Below are 18,618 nucleotides of genomic sequence, written 5' to 3'. Positions count from 1 at the left end.
TTCTCAACCAAAGCGTTACGAATTATCACATTCAGTCAAAAGTTAGGGATGCCACCAATATGTACATATAAAAAGTGGTTATATGTAAGTAATACCCACTGCCATTTTTTTCTGTAGCACTGCAGACTTGTTGAGTGAGATATCAGTGTCAGGTTTAACAATACTTACAGTGGTTTGTGAGGCCACAGTCTGCTGGGATGTAGTGCCATTTGGATTACAGCTTTGTCTTCCTGCCACTATACTAGCCTGTGGGGAATGAGTGAATGCCAGAGAGAAAGAGAGAGAGAGATGGTAAAATAGGGAAGGATACAGAGATAGGTCACAAGTCAAACCCAGCACTCATTAATCAATAACAACAACACTGAGCATGAGAGAGAGAGAGGGGCAGGAAGCAGATCCCTCGTTCCCACAGCAGTGTGAACAGCCTTCCACTCAACACTACAACCACACAATACTTTCAACTCTACTGTACTCCCCAAAGGGATTTCCATTCTGTGGATCCAAATTATGTTTAATTTTTAAAAAATACAAAAAAGTCATTATTTGTTAATTGTTTCCAAATAAATTATTTGTGCAGATGCAGTGTATCTATTTAGTGCACTCTCAGCATGTACCCATCAGGGTCTTTAGTATTCAACAGTAGAAAATATATATATATTTGAATTCACAATATCACAATTAAGTGAACACAGGGGTGATTTTTAAATCATTTCACTACTTTTGGTTTGAGTACATGTTGCCATTTTTACCATTTTACTAATTAACTAACATGAAAAAATGCCATGTTATTAAGAAATATCTTTTTTCCATTCAAAATGTTTTAAAACATGTTTTCTCTCTTGTTAAAATTGGTAATTATTTTATAGTTTTCCACAGTGTTTGTGAAATTAACAGCTTAAACCTCAGGATTAGCAATGGATCTGATGAATTATGAAATGTTTGTGGTAATAATTGGTTTGTTTTTATGATTTATGACATTTCACATAAATCTATGTGATATCAAAATTTCAAAAGCTGGTTAAAAATTTCAAAATGACCTTCAAGTTTAAACTTAGTAATGGTTTAGCTGACTTTAGTTCTTTAATTTATAGCCACTCAACAAATAACTGAAGCGAAGCTCGACGGGCTGGCCAAAAATATGAATCAAATCGTTCCTCAGTTGTTAAGAAATGCTTGTTACCCTTGGTTTCCTCAAATATCCACAGGATGTGGCTCTGCCAGAGCAGATTTTTGTTAAATTGTTGCAAAACATGCCTCTGGCCATTGCAAGGAATCCCACATCAATACTTGTCACAAGAGATGAATGACCCTGTACATGAGCTACTCACTGCACAATTCATAAAGAGCCATGTGTGATTTTCATTAGATCTCAAGTGCTTTAATCCAATTTCTTTATCTTCACACAGTATTGTATTTTAACCATTACCTGACTATCTTCACCGTAAACCACTATCTGACACAAGCATGCACATTTTTTCTTTATGTTTGATTAGCATGTTGAGAGATCACTGAACAAACTATTTCTATTGGTAGAATTAAACTCTTTATAGAGAAACACAGAATAGCTTGATCAAATATTAAGACAATAACTAGTTTGTTAGATCAGAGAACAATTTTGAGGAATAATAATGTACTAGCGTGAATGCCGATAAGCTTGAGCAAGCATGCATATGTTGATGTACAGTGGGGTCCAAAAGTCTGATTTAAAATCTAATCTAAACCTGGAAATTAATAGAAAGATAAGACAAAGTAATGTTATGACATAAAATTACTAAGAAACATTTACGATATAGCACTATTAATGACTAACAAGTCATTAATCAAATCATGTGAATTTATTGTACAGATGGTCAGATGTTCTTCCACTGAAGCTCAAGATGTCTGCATTTTTCTCAAATCATGCTGGAAAACATGTTCATTAGGTTTTACACAAACTGATGAAGTTCATGCAGCTTGTCACTAAAGCAAATAATTTTTAATGGCTTTTTGGGGCCTACTGTATATGTCTATGGCATGTATGCCCACCTGCTGCACTGCAGCCAGACTCAGTTGCTGTTGCTGTAGTGCTGCGGTCTGTAGCATGAGGTGTTGTTGTTGAGCTGCATACATCTGCTGTAGATACTGAGCTGCTGCTGTGCTGGGCTGCCTGTTCAAGGCCTGCTGGATGACCTGAGTAAGATGAGATGGGATGGGATAATTAAATAAACATGTGAATAATATTCTGCCCCCAGGGCACATATTATTTATAATGTACAACACAGAGGTGTAAAGAAAAACACTTCTCATTGTATCATGTGTAACCAGCACATACTGTTCTATGCAGAAAGAATGACTATAGCTCCCCGTTTGTAAACACAGAGGGTCGCTGGGTGCGCTCCAGCACGGCTGCATGCCTGAGTCATGACATGGCATGTGGGGTCACCGCCATCCATCACAGCAGCCTGACAGCATAACTACATTCCCTTCAGAGATAAAGTACCCCACCTAACATGATCTGTACACACTGTCTTCAGGGCGATCAATTTGAGAATTAGCCTAATTTTATTTTTTTTTTATTATTATTATTCTACTCAAATGAAAATTACTATTACTTATTTTATTCTCTGTTTCAGCTATCACTGGTTGAATTATTTGCATTCATTAGACATTTGGATAAACGCGTCAGCTAAACAAATACATGAATATTGGTAACAGGTAATTGTTTTTACACTGCAACAAATCATTTTCTCAATCAGTATTTTTGTCTTGTTGTCCAGTAAAAATATCAAAATACCTAAAACATTTACTTGACAAGCAAAATTCTGTAACACATATTAATAAGATTTTTCTATAGAATGTATATCTTATTCAGTCAAACCGAAATTTATTCAGACACCTTGAACATTTCATTCATTAATATAGTGTATTCACTATAGTTTAAAAAAAATGGTAATAAAATATGACAAGATCTCAGAGTTAAACTGTGTCAGAAAAAAATAAATCTTAATTATGTCAGATAACACTTAAGCAAAACATGGTCAGGTCAAAGTGTCTGAATAATTTTTGGTTCCAAATTTTTATCAGTTTTACTGGTAGTCCACTGTATGAAGATTTTTTGGGTATAATATGTCACAGTTTACTTTATTTTGCTATCCTCACTTACATAAATGAATTATAGTTTACCCACTAGTAAAAATATATCAAAAATGTCTGAATAATTTTTGGTTTGACTGTATATGTAATGTTCTTATCCTTATATGTTCTTATCTTATGGTTAATTAATAATTAATATTAATGATAACACTTTACAATAAGGTTTCATTTGTTAAAATTAGTTAACCAACATGAACATACAATGAACAATGCTTCTACAGCATTTATTAATCTTCATCAACATTTCTAAAATCAAAAGTTCTACATGAGTTAATACACTGTAAACTAACATGAACAATTGTTTTTCAATTAACTACCATTAACAAAGATTAATAAATGCTGTAAAATAAATTGCTCATTGTAAGTTAATACATTAACTACTTGACAGACATCTTGTTCAATAAATAAGCACTAAATAAAGAAATTATTGTTTCTTAAATCAGATTGGGGATAGATATTCTTAAAACAAATCTAAAAAGAAAATGATCAAAATATCCATATTCTTATTAAGAAGCATGATTAAAGTCTCTTGTATAATATCAACATGTTTAACAATGTACATACTGCCAAAAGAAAATAGATTTTACCCTGTGAAGACCAAATCTTGAGCTCTCGTGAATAAATCCATCTGGATTCTTACTGACCATGTGCTCAGCGGTACCCCATACTACCATTCAAATTTAGCTGACATCAGAGGTCCTCTTCTGAGCAGCCAATCACTGCTGGTCAGCTTTGGACTCACTCTGATTCATCACTGAGAATATTCAAGGATACTGGAGAATAAAAGTCTACTATATTGCTCTAAAACTGTTATATTTGTTAAAACAAATACTGTGCTACTAAGTAAACATCACTAAATGCAGATGTGACTAAAGATGACGATGAATGAGACCCTCATATTCATTGATTATAGACGTGGTTGCTGCACATAGCCTGTAGATGGTGCCAGAGGATAATGCAAATTTATAGGGTAGATGAAGGACTTGCAGTCACAATAGACTGACTGTGACTGATTTCTTTGTACCTGAACGGTCTGTCTGTCCGTGATTCCTCCATAGACTGATATCTGAGGCACAGCCTGCTGTCTGCTGGAGGAGTTTGATATGGTGTTGCTGCCGGTGGAGGCTAAGGTGGCGCTGGGGTTGGTGACACTGGCACTGGAGGCCACGCTGCCCTGCTCCTTCTCCATAGGGGGCCTCCGCCTGCCTGTGCCCAATCCACGGCTACTGTCGATCCTTCACACTCCCCTCCAGCTGAGAAAGACAAGTTGAAAGCCGTTCTTTATTCTGCTGACAGTGAGTGCTTTAACATGTCATTGAGAAAATCTCATGTTTTCAGGTTGTAAAACATACCCATACTATACACAGATTTTCTGGATGTAGTTCCACTGTGGTTTCTGATCAGTATGCCAATGACATATTCATACAGTCAGTGTTTGGAATTGACATCCATATATAATAACAGACAGCAGCGAAGCAGCCATTTTTAAAGTGGGCGGACACAGCTGTCAGTCGATGTTACCATCAAGAGCCAAACAAATAGGGTATCATAAATCATGGAAAAGCACAGTACTAGTAAAACTCCCCATGGTAACAGATATCTAGGCAGGCTTAATTTGTATTTTCCAGAGAGTTGTAAGAGATAATAAGTCAGCCAATTAAAAATTCATAAACACATTTAATGAAATGTATTAGACTAGTATTCAGGTAAAATACTACAGAAATTGAATAATCAAATGTAAAATAAAACACTGCAGTCTTCACTGTATGAATTAAATATAGATTAATCATTATTGCTACAAAAGTCATTCACTCAGGATGAACAGTGACTGGTTTTCTCTTTTCTTTTGTGTTTTGATTAGTATTAAAGGGATAGGTCCCCTAAAATTAAAGTTATCATTTATATGCTCGTCCATATAATGGCAGTGAATAGTGACCAGCATCAAGCTTTAAAAAATATGCAAAAGTATCACAGAATGATCCCATGCAACACGTGTCGTATATACCACATTTTCTGGGGGTGTATGATAGAGTTTGGTTTAAAAAAAAAAAAAAGATATTTATTGTAGCATATTATTTAAAGAAAATTCTGAATGATAACTATAGGCTATTAGCACACAATATGTTTTGTTTATTATATGCCTTCTGCAGTCACTGAAAACCATATTCTGCTGCTTTGTGAAAGTGGCACGGATGTGTTTCTGTACACATGTATGAGTATATGTCCATAGTCAATGCTTCTATTTTGGATTTAATACAATTTTTTTTTATCACAAATTAAAGGGGACCTATTATGCCCCTTTTTCAAGATGTAATATAAGTCTAAGGTGTCCTCAGAATGTGTCTGTGAAGTTTCAGCTCAAAATACCCCACAGATCATTTATTGTACCATGTTGTAAATGCCCATTTTTGAGTGGAAGGAAAACATACTGTTTTTATGCATGTATCTTTAAATGCAAATGTGCTGCTGCTCCCCACCCCGCTTTCCAGAAGAGGGCGGAGCCTGTACAACTCATGCCTCAGATTCTCTGCCAAAATGAACAAAACATCCGTTTGATTTTGATTATCATCTCTATCGCAGCCACGCTCATGTGACATTGCAGTTTTACGCACGTCCTGTGAGTATTAAACTTATTTCTCTTTTGCATCTAATTGCACTTAAACTGTCAAATACACACAAGGTTATGTCAAAAACACAAAGTTCATAAACACAGTTGGTTATGTCTGTGAACGTAAACAGCAAGTAAAGAAATCGCATTTGTATATTAGATCTGTGTATTAAAGTGACAGCAGCATAATATACAGTACCTACTGCTGTATGCTGTAAATATGAACCAAATAACAAAAGAAAAACAGAAAATCACTGACTGCTCTTGATTAAATAACTTTAGTAGCTTTAATAAGAATACATTTCTTACTTGAATGCTGCTGTTAAATGCTATGGCGAGGAAATAAACATGGCGGACTGTGTACAGCTCACTCAGGAGAGGAGCTAAGCTAAAGGGGCAGATTCCCTCGCCAGTCATGGGCGGGGCTTCCCCCCACTCTTACGTAAATCTGGAACCGCTCGTTTGGAGAGAGTGTTTATGATATATGTTAGGGTGACCATATGTGCCATTTTCCCAGGACGCGTCCTGTCCAGGATTTCTAAATTGCCTAAAATGGCTTGAGCCCTTGCCTCTTTAATCGTGAAAGTGGTCATATCGATGTGCCCCGGAACGTGATTTAGGAACGCGATTTCTACACGGAGGTCTGTGCAAGCCACTGTTCTTATTGACAGTCTTCATGCAATGCATTAAAATGTTGTCGTATTTGCAATACTTTGACAGTTCTCTGTAGATCCAGCCTTCTCGCAAGCCACGATTGGTTGATTATGTATAATGCACGCTATTGGTCAAATTATTTTTCAGTCATTACCTTCCGCAAATATGAAAACAAAACCAAAACTGGGACATTTTATTTAACTTAGAAATCCTGGACAGGATGTGTCCTGGGAAAATGGCACATATGGTCACCCTAATATATGTGGGGATTATGAAAAAAGGAGTGGGTGGATTTTTACCATTAGGCTGGTTGTTTACACACACTGTGGACACACATCTGTGTTCAAACGCCTTATAAAAGTGAATTTTGCATAATAGGTCCCATAATAGTTTAATAAAAAATTTTAAAGGAATGCGCAATACTAAAATTCTGATCTTTCCTAAAAAAGGCGGTAATTATTTTCATTCTATGGCTGATAACTTTTCTATTTTGCCTAAATTGATTAAAAATGAAACTAAAAACTAAAATCAGAATTGATTGTGAATTTAGGCACCACAACATTATAATGGACAGTATGAAAAATGGGGATTAATTTTGAGATTTGCTAAAGATTACATTTAACAGTATTATCAAATTAGTAATTTTACAGATTAAGCAAAGTGTTAGATGATGCCGAAGGTCATCTAAATTGAAAAAATGGGGAATGAACGTGATGATAATTAACCCCCAATGGCAGTTTCACAAGCTACTTCCAAAGCTACAAACAGATTCACTCAGACTACCTGCAAATAGCTCAGCTCTTCACTACCATGAGAGGAGATCAGCGTTGAAATGCTCACAGACTTCCACCTGTTTCCAATATACTTTAGTGGATTGCTGTGTTAAACATCCTGCAATAAATATCCATGTCACTCTCACACTGAGTCCCATTTGACAGGATCAGGATTTAATCCGTGCAGACAGGTCCTTTTCACCACTAAATACTCATATTTTGAATTCTCACTGAAAGTGACAGCTACACAGTTTGTTGGACGTTTTGCGGTTCTTTACTGCCTAACTGTAACACCTCTCAGAATTGCAGGCCTCAGTTCTTTTATGATCCACATGCCCACGCCAGCTCCAGTAGCTCTGAACAAATGTGAAGACTGAATGGCTGGAACAACATAACGCAGTCATGACATCAGCGCCAGAGGCAGCCCTAGGCTTTGATCCATCTGGGGATCTCATGGACCATAACAGATGTATCAACAGGCTGATCTCTGCTGTAAGGCAAAATTAATGCTTTGATTTCCACTCAGGTAAAACTGTCTTTCTGTCTTTGGAATGCATTTAATGACGCCACACTTGAAATGGTGATTTTCTGATTTAGAGGTAGTCAAGCATGTGACAAGCTGGTTAGTATGTCAAAAAAAAAAAAAAAAAAATCTGCACTTGAAATGAAAGAAAGATTACATTCTCAGAGCTATGGCTGATGTTCTGTAAAGGTTCTCTCAGTTACAAACAAAACATCCTTGCTGCAAGTTCTTTCAGTGTTAACAGGTTTAAAAAAACATTTACGTTATTTTTTTTTAATGGCCAGTTTAACCATTCTTCTTTTAAATATCTATGAGTTAATAAATTACCTGCAGTAAAAGACTAAAAGTCCTTAATTTTCAATTTAGTTGTTCAGTCATAGTAAATGGAGCCCCCATCCACCCTTCATATTCACCTTGTTTTAATGTATGAGTGAGGGCGGCCATTTGTAATGCTGTAATATTCTAAGAATGTTTTCCTAATGTTCTGAATAACTTATGAAAACATTATTTCCAAAAGTTCTGTGAATGTTAAACATTCTGAAAAACATTCAACATTGGGGAAGAAAAATGAATGAATGTACATGAATAAAGTTTTCATAACTTAATGGGAATTTTAGGAAAACATTCTTAGGGACTACTCACACAGAAAAACGCAAGGGCAGTAGAAAGGAAAAACCCACAAGGTCTCATTTTTAAAAAGTTGAACTTTCATTTTTGGAACAGCATGTCATGAGTGAGACACTGCAAAAGATGTCAGAAACAAGCGCAACCATCAAAGATGTCCGCCTAGCGCATGTTTACATTGAAAAACAATGCAAAATCAGCACAGTGGAATGCAGAAACCGCCCCTTTCAACATAAAATTGTTAGCTGGGAACATTCCACTAACATTTTAACCGCAGCTGATTCCATAACTCATGGATGTAGAGAATAAAACTGTTAGGAGGGAACTAAAATCAAATCTTAAAATTTTGCAGAATCAGTTCACAAGCGAAAAACCGAATCAGTTGCATTGTACTCACTCAGATAGTCCGACAGCTTCCACCACAACTTGTGACAGGATACAACTAGCACTACTCTTCTCTGGACCAGAACTCCTCCCAAAACAGATGACTGGGACCCAATAATGTCATTAAACAAACACACATCAAAGGCTGCTGCAGGGGGAAATGAGGTGGGGTTTTCTTCTTGGGGGCTGGGTGGACACTTGTTGGTCAAAATAAACCCAGCCCCACTTCCTTTACTCAGCTGAGGAACAGCTAGACCAACAGCGAGGCCGCTGATACACAACAACCAAATGGGAGAGATCCTCTTCTGCAATACACCTGCTGTTATATGTCTAACACGTTCAGAAGGCCCTAAAATATCACATTTTGAGTTATTTGTGTTTCTTTGGGTGCACATTAAGAGAAAAAAAAGAGTACCACAGCGAGATTTTCTATTATAACCCTAGATATGAAGTCATCAGAATATATTTGTGAAATTTGTTTGATCCCACTTGACCTTCCATTAGATGTGGAATCTTTCAAGGACATATAAAAGCTTAATACACTCCATTCTCCATTACCTTGAAAGAGAGGCTCGTCCTCTCTTTGTTGCCCCCCCCCCCCTTCTCTCATCTCATTTCACTGGCTAACAGCAAACTACACATTATTCCACTCAATTTGCTCTCTAGCCTGCATTAGAGACCTCCTCACCACACACCTCTGCAGATAACCGAACGTCCAGTGCCATCATCAGCCGAGTAACCTGCCAATAAAACCCTTTCACAGTCAGACAGCAAATTGAGTTACACTCAATGAAGACAAAAGTGCTTTTGGTGTAGCAACCAGGATGAGACTGCACTGAGCAATACAATGGGATAAGCCGGAGCTGTAAAAAACGAGGTTAGTCTGAGGTGTTCAGGTAGAGATGAGTTATCAGCACAATACAGAGGCCACATCAAACACAACTAGGGCTAACCCTCAGGGTAAATGACTGCAGATGGATGAGACACTCAATCTGTGCCTGTCTGGACAGGCCACAGCCAGGTTAAACCAGTCTGCTAGGATCACAGCTACGCGGCTATTCAAAAGATAAGCTAAAACCTGTCGTGTGTCTTGTCATGCATTTGTCATGTCATAAAATGACAGCTTGACTGAAGAGAACTGATTAATGGTCAGTCACTGTTGTAAATGCTGCACAAAGGTATATTCACATGTCATGCAGTGTGTTGCAGCATGTTCTACACTCACTGTTGTTAGATTCACTCAAACCATCCTTGTTTACATTACTTAAAAACTCATGTAACTACAAGAACCTAATTTAACTGAGTTGTTTCTACTAAAAATGAGTATTGTCAGCTTTACTTAATAAGTGTTTGTTCAGTCAACTTAACATTGCTGAGTGAAATGCACAAATTAATGTTGACATAACTTACTGGGCAGTGGATCTGTAGTTCTCGGCATGCTTTGCAAGGGAATGCATTAGAAGAGTCAAAGAAATTTTGTCAGCTTTACCTGAATTTCTTGTGTTCATACAACTAAATTGTTATTTGTACAAATTACTCAATATAGTTGTGTGGAACCACTTGACACTGCTTTTTGAAGTAAATCCAACAATTCATTTTTTGGAGCCTGGTCTCATTAGAAAAACGTATCTGTGGGAACATTTTCACAAGTCACAAAATACGTACCAATATGTACATACATGTACATGTTCATTTTTTTGCCGGAACAGATAAATGTGAATATGGTACGTTTTTATGTCGTTGGTTTTTATACGAATCACCGCAGTTCTGATTTGAAATTTTGTCCGGTGAATGGCGCTAAAAGTGTAGTGCTCCTTTATTTTTTAAAATAATGTACCACCAACACTACACCTAAACCTACCGATAGTGTTAACAAAAGCAAATGTGACATAATAAGCATCCATAATAGTGCCGTTTTAGCTTGTTTTGATCTCTCATCTTTGAGCTCTTTTACTGTGACTCGTTTTTTCCCGGATTCATACCCAAGGCTTCCTCATACTAAATTCGACTCCGTATCAGCTGAGCTACCGAGCAAGCTTGTTAAGTCAGAAAAGCGAAACATATGGAGCTGGTTAACCAATGCAAAGTCCAAAATATATTCGTTTACAAATCGTGCACTTTGGTAAAAAGCGTTTTGAAGTCATAACATAATATTGTGCAAGGAGACGTGAAAACAAGTCTTTATTAATCCATAATCTGACCCTGTAATCGTAACTGTGTATGAAAACAATTAAAAGCGCTTGCTGTTTTACTGCCTCTAGTGTTCATTTCTGCTGGAAACTGCAGTGATATGTACGTATTGGTACGTATTTTTGCGATTCGCGAAAACGTTCCCACAGGTACGTCTTTCCATGAGACCAGGTTGATTTTTTTGAGAGTATACTTGTTTTCTAAACTACATTTTGCTGTATATATAATGCATTATGCATGCAGTTTTTATGAGCTCATATTAATTGAGAGACAAGGTGATTAAAGTCATTTAAAAAAACTTTTAACCTAAAATCTTGGTTTTTCTATCTTACAACTACCCATTTATCTATTTTAATATTAATATAAAACATTTTAAAAATTATATTAAAAAATTAATATAAACATTTTTATTTTTAAAGATATTTTAAATGTAATATTTGATTTGATTTTTAATTTAAGTTAATATAAAATTAACAAAATTTATATAAGAATAAAAAAAACATTTGTTCATGTATTATTAATGAACATGAATTAACGAACAACAATATATTTATAAATTAACATGACCTAGATTAATAAATGCTGTAAAAAATGGTTAATTGTTAATTCATGATACCTAATGCATTAAATAAATTAACTGATTAAAATGTACAGTGTTTTTGTTTTGTGTAATATTGTTTTTATTATGTTGTTTGTAATATTTTGAATGGATAAATCAAATGTTAAGATTTATTATTATAATGGTTATTTACATTATATAGTTCAAACTAACTAACATGTTTTGTAAACATATGACATTTAGAGCCCTATCATAAACCCAGCACAATGCGACGCAAGTGTTTTTTGCTAGTTTCAGCCAGACGCAGTTATCATTTTCACGTCCAGCGCCCAAGTTGTTTAAATAGCAAATGCACTCACGCCCATCTGATCGCACATGGGCGTGCTGGTCTGAAAATGGTGTCCAGGCGCATTGTTGGCGCGTTGCTATTTTGAGGCAACTGAAAACGACTGCGCCACTGACCAAAAAACCTGGTCTAAAATCAATGGCGCAGTATTTTTTTATTTTTTTATTTAAAGGGCGCACGAGTAATATGCATCTATAGGCGGGTGCACAACGTGCGTACACTCTGCTTTTTACACACACAGGTATGCGCAGCAGCACACAAACATGCCAAATATTAAAAATAAAAAGATTCCTCTCTGGAGAAAATTCAGTCTTTCCACTTTCCACTTTCCATTCTGCCATGTAAATAGCGAATCCGCCATGGTGCAAGTGCAACTGGCTTTTAAAGAGAATGGGGGACGAGACTCTGATTGGTTTATTGCACGTTACGCCCAAAACACACCCATGACTCATTAAGGGACTAGGTACAACCCTTTTGGACCATGCGCCTGGCACGCCGACCATTTTTTCCAATGTTAAACTAGCAAAAGTGGATTCGGACACACCCTAAGTGCACATGTGCCATGCGCTTAGATCATTAAAATAGGGCCCTTAAATTAGTCACACTAACCATACTGCTAGTTAAAGAGTCTCTCAGGATATTAGCTTCATCACAGGATGCTTGCTGTCAGTTTTGACACCTTTGGCCAAGTGTGAGTAAACAGTAAAGCATTTAGGAGCTCCCACCATTAATGGATATGTCAGACGTAGAGTGTCACCTCCAGATCCGACACTCCAGAGATTCATTCTGTCAGATTCAATGATGAACACTTGCTCTGTAGCACAACAGTGTATATCACTCAGAAAGATTTCACTGCTGTGAAAGACTTTGACAAGACATGTTCACTTAGCAATGTGCCTGTTGAACATATATCAATGCTTGTCGTAAATCAGAGGCGGGGAGAGTTAGAAAAGAGAACACAGACAGAACCTCCAGCTTGTGTGAGTCAGAAACAACAAATGTTCAGTAACCATCTTCATTTATCTCAAAGACATGCAATAATTCAACAGAGCAGGTCTTCAGTACTTCAACTGAAGTTCTCCTTCTCTTGAGTTGCTCACCAACCACAAAATAGTTTGTAAATGTATCTTAACCTTGACAAGTCATTGTTCTGTCCTGCCAGAACTCTCTCTTCTCTGGTATCCATCATTCTTCACACATTAGCACATTCCCTCTATGTGGCAACCAGGCAGAGGAGATTTGTGGCCCTCATTTCCTTAAGATCCACCATAAAACTGCCGGCTTTGTCTGCAAGGGCCACAAGAACGGAGAAGGCATGAAATATGACCCCCAGTCGCCTTGGTATCAGTGTGAAGAGCGGGGGGTTTCTCTGTCTGACTGCTATCACAAGTCTTTTTTGAGGTGCTGTAGTTTGCATGATATGCGATGACAATAATGTCAGAAAGGGATTTGAACATAGAAGCCAAACAGAATTTTGCACATGCAAATATCCAGGCAGAATGGAAGTCTAAATGAGTATACAGACCGTGTGTTTGCATAATAAAATAGTCTGGTGTAAATAGAGAGCTACCTTATCTTCAGCGACCAAACGAGAATGCCAACTATGTGGTGTAATTTTACAATGATTTGGGATTCTGTGCAAAGCTATCATTTAAAATGGTGCCATTAACATATAAATTAGGTGTTCACAGAGCCAGATAAATTGAAACAGTGGCATGGTTTTGGCCATTTTGCTGTCGTTTTATTCAGCCGAGTGCTCACAAACTGGATGTGTATCATTTCTGATTATCAGGTGGAGTCCATGCATGAAATAACCTGAATTTGAACATCAGTAAAGCATTTAACACGGTATAACAACACAGGCCTCCCAAGCACACAATCGTTTGCACCATCTCATTATTATGTCTCAATCAAAATTTTAATGCCTCTAGTGGCACAAAATCACTTTAAAACATTTAAACAGCACTCTTGGGAGGCATGTGCTGTTCCTAAGGAATCTGAATATGGAGTCTAATAGCTGACTGTAGCCCATTAAATTCCAGCTTTTCCAAGGATTATGAGATGACAGTTTAGTCAGTGTAAAAAAAAAATATTTGTGCTGCTAATATTGAAATGAACAAAGGTTTTGTCTTTGAAAGGGATAGTTCACCCAGAAATAAAAATTCTGTCATTATTTAGTATTCATGTTTTTCCAAACCTATGACTTTCTTTCTTCTGTGGAACAATAGGGAGTCAATCTCCAAAAAGGACAACAACAAAAAAGCACCATAAATGTTTCATAAAATTGGTACGCTATGAACCTGAAACCATTTGATAGATTTGAGTAAGGAATTTAAGACATTTTGGATGCCTTGAAATTTTATTTTGACAGCTATGGTCACCATTCACTTTTAGTGTATGAAAAAAATGAAAATGTTGCTAAAAATCATACAAAATTCTAGAGTAAATGAGATTTTCATTCTATGGGGGTGAACTATTCCTTTAGCTTGTCTAAAACAGGTCACTAGTCCAGCTCAAAGATGCTCTCACACTGGGACTATAAATTACCATCTTCCTGCCAAAAGAGTGAGAGCTTTTCAGGCTGTATTCATCCCCTTTGTCTCTGCATAAATAGACTGCAGCCAGCAGCACACGTGGCCCTCACTATGCAAACTCCCAGAGCCGTAAAACTACATTACCACAGGGAAGGAATCAGATACACAGATGCCCCAGAGACCACTCAGTTTACAAAGCACTTCTAAGCCTTCCAGAATATAAATTATATTACTGACAGAACCTGAAGAACACAGGTGAAAATCCATTTGCACCTTTTCCCTGAGTAACAAAATTTAAAGCCGAAATGAATTTCTGCTACTAGCGTGACCAAAAGATAATGATAATGATTGTTTCAGGTTTCCTGAACACTCCTCCCATCTGCCATATAGTGCAACAGTTAGGTTCTGAAAGGAAAAATCCCATTCGTAATCTCCATAGGATGATTTATTTTTCATTATAACATATACCCCCGGTTTTACAGACAAGGCTTAAGCTAGTCCTAGACTAAAATGCACGTTTGAGCCATTTTAACTGAAAGTAACTTGTACTGACATATCTTAAAATATGTCAGTGTCATTGTTTTGTCTCAATATGCACACCAGAATTTTTTTTTTCTAGTGAACGTTTATAAAAGTTACTTAAATGTCCTAATTGAACTAAGGCCTAATCCTGGCTTAGGCTAAGCCCTGTCTGTGAAACCGGGCCATTAGCCTTTATGCATAAGCCCAATGCTGCTGTTGCATTGATTGAAATGTATAAATAATCAAAGCAATTTTTAAAATGTATTTCGCATAAAAAAAATTCAGTTTTGTAACTTTAGTTTTCCCGTATGTAAACACTACTTAAAGACAAAATACTTTTAGTGGTTGTTTCATAGCAAATGGTGACTGGTAGTTTGCCAGTTGCACATATAGCTAAAACACCTGAGCAAACCTTGTTCTTTGGAAACACAACCTGTCATAGTGACAGTCCTTAGGCGTGAAGCTGTCAGACAGTATACTTAGCAAACAGGGAGGAAGAGATGACAGATCCCTTATGTAATTTAAGCCCTCAGAGTTAAACTGCCTCTGTGATCTTTGATTTACTTCAGTCCTACGGTGGAAAGCCTAGAGTGTAACACAAGAAATGAAAAGTGACTGTAAATATTGAAAACCTCAGAACTATGAAGCTTTCATGTCTCTGTCGCTCTAATTTGTCAAACAATATCTAGAGATGTAACACTCAAAAAATCCATTAGACCTTGAGAACCTCCAAATCTGATAAGAACCAACAATGTCAGTTTTAATTAAAAGACACTTGACTGACAAATGTGCTACTTTAGGGCTTTCCTTCTTTCTGTGTCTCAGATTTAACAGTCATAGAAAAATGAATAATATGGTATTCCTTATTGAACACACCTTTAAACATTCCTCTCTGACTTTCTGCACCAGCAAAGGTTATTCGTGCAAATTATTATTAATTTTCTGTTATATGATGTATTATAATATGTATTTTTATATTATTATAATTTCTTGCATTTTTATTATAATGTTGTACCTTTATCTTTCATGTTTATTTCTCTCTGGAATACTTGATTCTGATTAGTCTGTCACAGCATTCATCATCAATTTTTTATATATAATGACCACTAAATTCTTTGTGATCATTGTTTCAAAATATAATTAAATTATTTCAAATCAAATCAGTATTTTATGTTCATTTTTGTATTTATTTGGTAAGTAGCTGTCGATTAGACGGTATAATGAATTATCACTGTTGAGATATTATTCTGCAATACTGACCTACTGACTGTACAATTTATCTTATTTTAGATATGCAAAGCAGGAAATGTGACAGCATTTCAGCATTTTGGGGAAATTCCGAAGTCTTGAAATCCACATGTATAACATGACTAATATGAACCAGATAAGTTAAATAGGTTAGAATATGTGCCAAATATCAGTGGTTGCTGCCCTTGCTGATGAGGAACCAAAATCATTAATGCCCTAAGCTTTGCTTCTCCCCAAAAAAAAAAGAAAGAAAGAAAGAAAGAAAAAGGAGATTTATGTCAAGCAGCTGTGTGGCTGTCGGCTGCTGAGCCGGGGAGCTGAGTGAGAGGGAGAGGAGGACGGAGAACACCTGGGCATGGAGCTCAGAGGCAGGCAAGAATCACTTTCATCTGCCCCGGCAGCAGTGGAGGGAGAGAGAGAGAGAGAGAGAGAGAGAGAGAGAGAGAGAGAGAGTTGTCTGCACTCACTTCATACACTCTCAAACAGTTACTACAGGCTGTCAGCAGCTTTCACACATTCTTATTCAGAGTCTGGTCTGCTTTACTCTGGAAAAAAAACTCCCTCTGCCAGGAAAGTGAGATCTGTGCACATTGAGTAAACAATTGTACTCATTATACGACTGTTAGTTCCGGTTCTTGAATTGGATTGGTCAAGCAGCATTACAAGATCACTTTGAGTTTTCACTGTTTATATCATTACACTCATCGGTTTGCACATTCCAGACAGGCTGCATATTTTTCAGTGACTCTTTCACCAAGTTACGCTGTTACACCAGTAGGTGTTCTTTATGAACTGAGACATTCATTCAACGATTCGTTCAAACACACTTATTCATTCAGGATCTAGACAAGCGACTGTCGTTATGAGTGAGTCATTGTATCATTCACTCAACCGATTCCTTCAAAAACATTGATTCATTCAGAAATGAAACGTGGCTACTGTTTTTGCTCAATAACAAGCAGAGAATTATCCTTTTTTTTTACTTCTTTTATTTTGGAACTATTTTAGTTAGTGGATAAAAAAATAGAGTAATATTAATATCTCAAATTATATTTTCATTTTTTAATTATTGAATAATTTACACTGTACTTTGTGTTATACTCTGACATTAATGAACAAAAACAGGGCATCGTCAACGGCTTGTTGTTGTAAATACTGTTCGATTTAGTAGTACTGACCTATTGAACTCAAGGACTGAGAAATATCGGTTATCGCTGATGCAGCACCCAGTTTGATTAATCACTTTCGGCGGTTTTCGACTCTTGAACTAGTGCATACACCCATTCTGCAAATATTTCTCTGAGGACAAAACTTGTCATTCTTCAGAAAAGACAGGAGAGAAGAGCTGTGCACATATCTAAACTTCAGATAAGTATCAGAAACTGTCAGAAATGAAAGAGAGAGCCCTGACATACGGTCTGTTTTGAGTTTGTGTTAATGGGTGAGTCACACGAGATCATCATCAGGCATGACAGAAGAATGTCATGGTAAGCAGCGAGGTGAACGCGTTCATTCACTAGGTCTGCGTCTCATCTTCATGAGGGCTCGGACAGCACTGTATGAAAACATCTTGGCTCATCTGTTACTGTTTCTCACCGCTTTCATCGCTGGAGATGGATCTCACCATTAGATGCCACATAACACATATAGCTGAGTCCTGTATAGCTCATTAGAGATCAAGGGGTCGCTGTATGTGCTTAAACACAGCCCTCCTCCCTCAAAAAAACCATCACCAGCATGTGATATATGGTCTATAATGGGCCGCTGTCTGTTAAAAGGGAAAGCAATTGTGTTTAGTGCTCTGTGAGTTGTGCATGAGGGATTTGGCCTACTAAAAAATCATTGTCAACTGGACTTAGGTGATTTATTCAGTTGAAATTTCTTCTAGAACATCTGTAGTGATACTTCAGTTTTAGAAAGATTACAGAAACAAATGCATTTGAGTGTTGCCAAAACAAGCCCAAAATAAGCTTAAAGTTACAATGAAATGGAAGTAGCAAAAGGGTTAGGTTGATTTTAAAGGACGGGGTTTAAGTGAAACTAAATAATTGGTCTGTCATTTTCGCAGGAAGATTGAGATATGACATTTTGATTAAAAATTATGAGGTAAAAAAAAAAACATCTACTGTTTAACATGCATTAACAAAATAGATTTTCATTTCATGCCAACTTTAAATACATTTCCTCTGGTGCACTTCTGTAAATATTGAGTAAATAATTCCAAAAATCAATGCAAATTGCAACTGCCCATATTTATAGAGAAAAAAAGCCCACTTATAATAAGTGAACGTGGCATCACTAATTCACTTCTGCCTGTTTTCTGCCTATAATGAAGAACTACAGTTTGTCCATAAGTGGCCTTGTGTTGTCATCAAACGTGTTCTTATTTTGCTTTAATTAACTTTTTGAAAATAGTTTATGGTCAAAGATAGCCCTTACATTTACGTTTTGTTGATTTTGTGTTGTTGCACTTATATTTAGTTCATGCAGTTTTTATAAACCACCCGTGTGCAATCTATTC

General features: G+C 36.6%; 1 protein-coding gene across 4 annotated transcripts in view; it reads right to left on the bottom strand.

Moving 5' to 3' along the window:
• The window catches only part of phc2a (polyhomeotic homolog 2a (Drosophila)), a 39,531-nt gene that overhangs the window by 16,766 nt on the left and 4,147 nt on the right, over window positions 1-18,618 (bottom strand). For 3 of the 4 annotated variants that reach the window (XM_051879625.1, XM_051879626.1, XM_051879627.1), the window contains exons 3-5: window positions 4,157-4,385; window positions 2,026-2,169; window positions 169-246 (exon numbers count right to left, since the gene is read on the bottom strand). In XM_051879625.1, the coding sequence (XP_051735585.1) occupies window positions 169-246; window positions 2,026-2,169; window positions 4,157-4,321 (387 nt within the window). In that variant the 5' untranslated portion in view covers window positions 4,322-4,385. Of the gene's footprint in view, window positions 1-168; window positions 247-2,025; window positions 2,170-3,719; window positions 3,867-4,156; window positions 4,386-18,618 lie in introns of those variants that run through there. The other variant, XM_051879628.1, reaches the window with a different exon arrangement.

Source organism: Ctenopharyngodon idella, chromosome 22 (assembly GCF_019924925.1).
Source record: "Ctenopharyngodon idella isolate HZGC_01 chromosome 22, HZGC01, whole genome shotgun sequence".
NCBI lineage: Eukaryota > Metazoa > Chordata > Actinopteri > Cypriniformes > Xenocyprididae > Ctenopharyngodon > Ctenopharyngodon idella.
The sequence above is the reverse complement of the archived record's forward strand: the minus strand, read 5'-3'. Positions and strand labels throughout refer to the sequence as shown.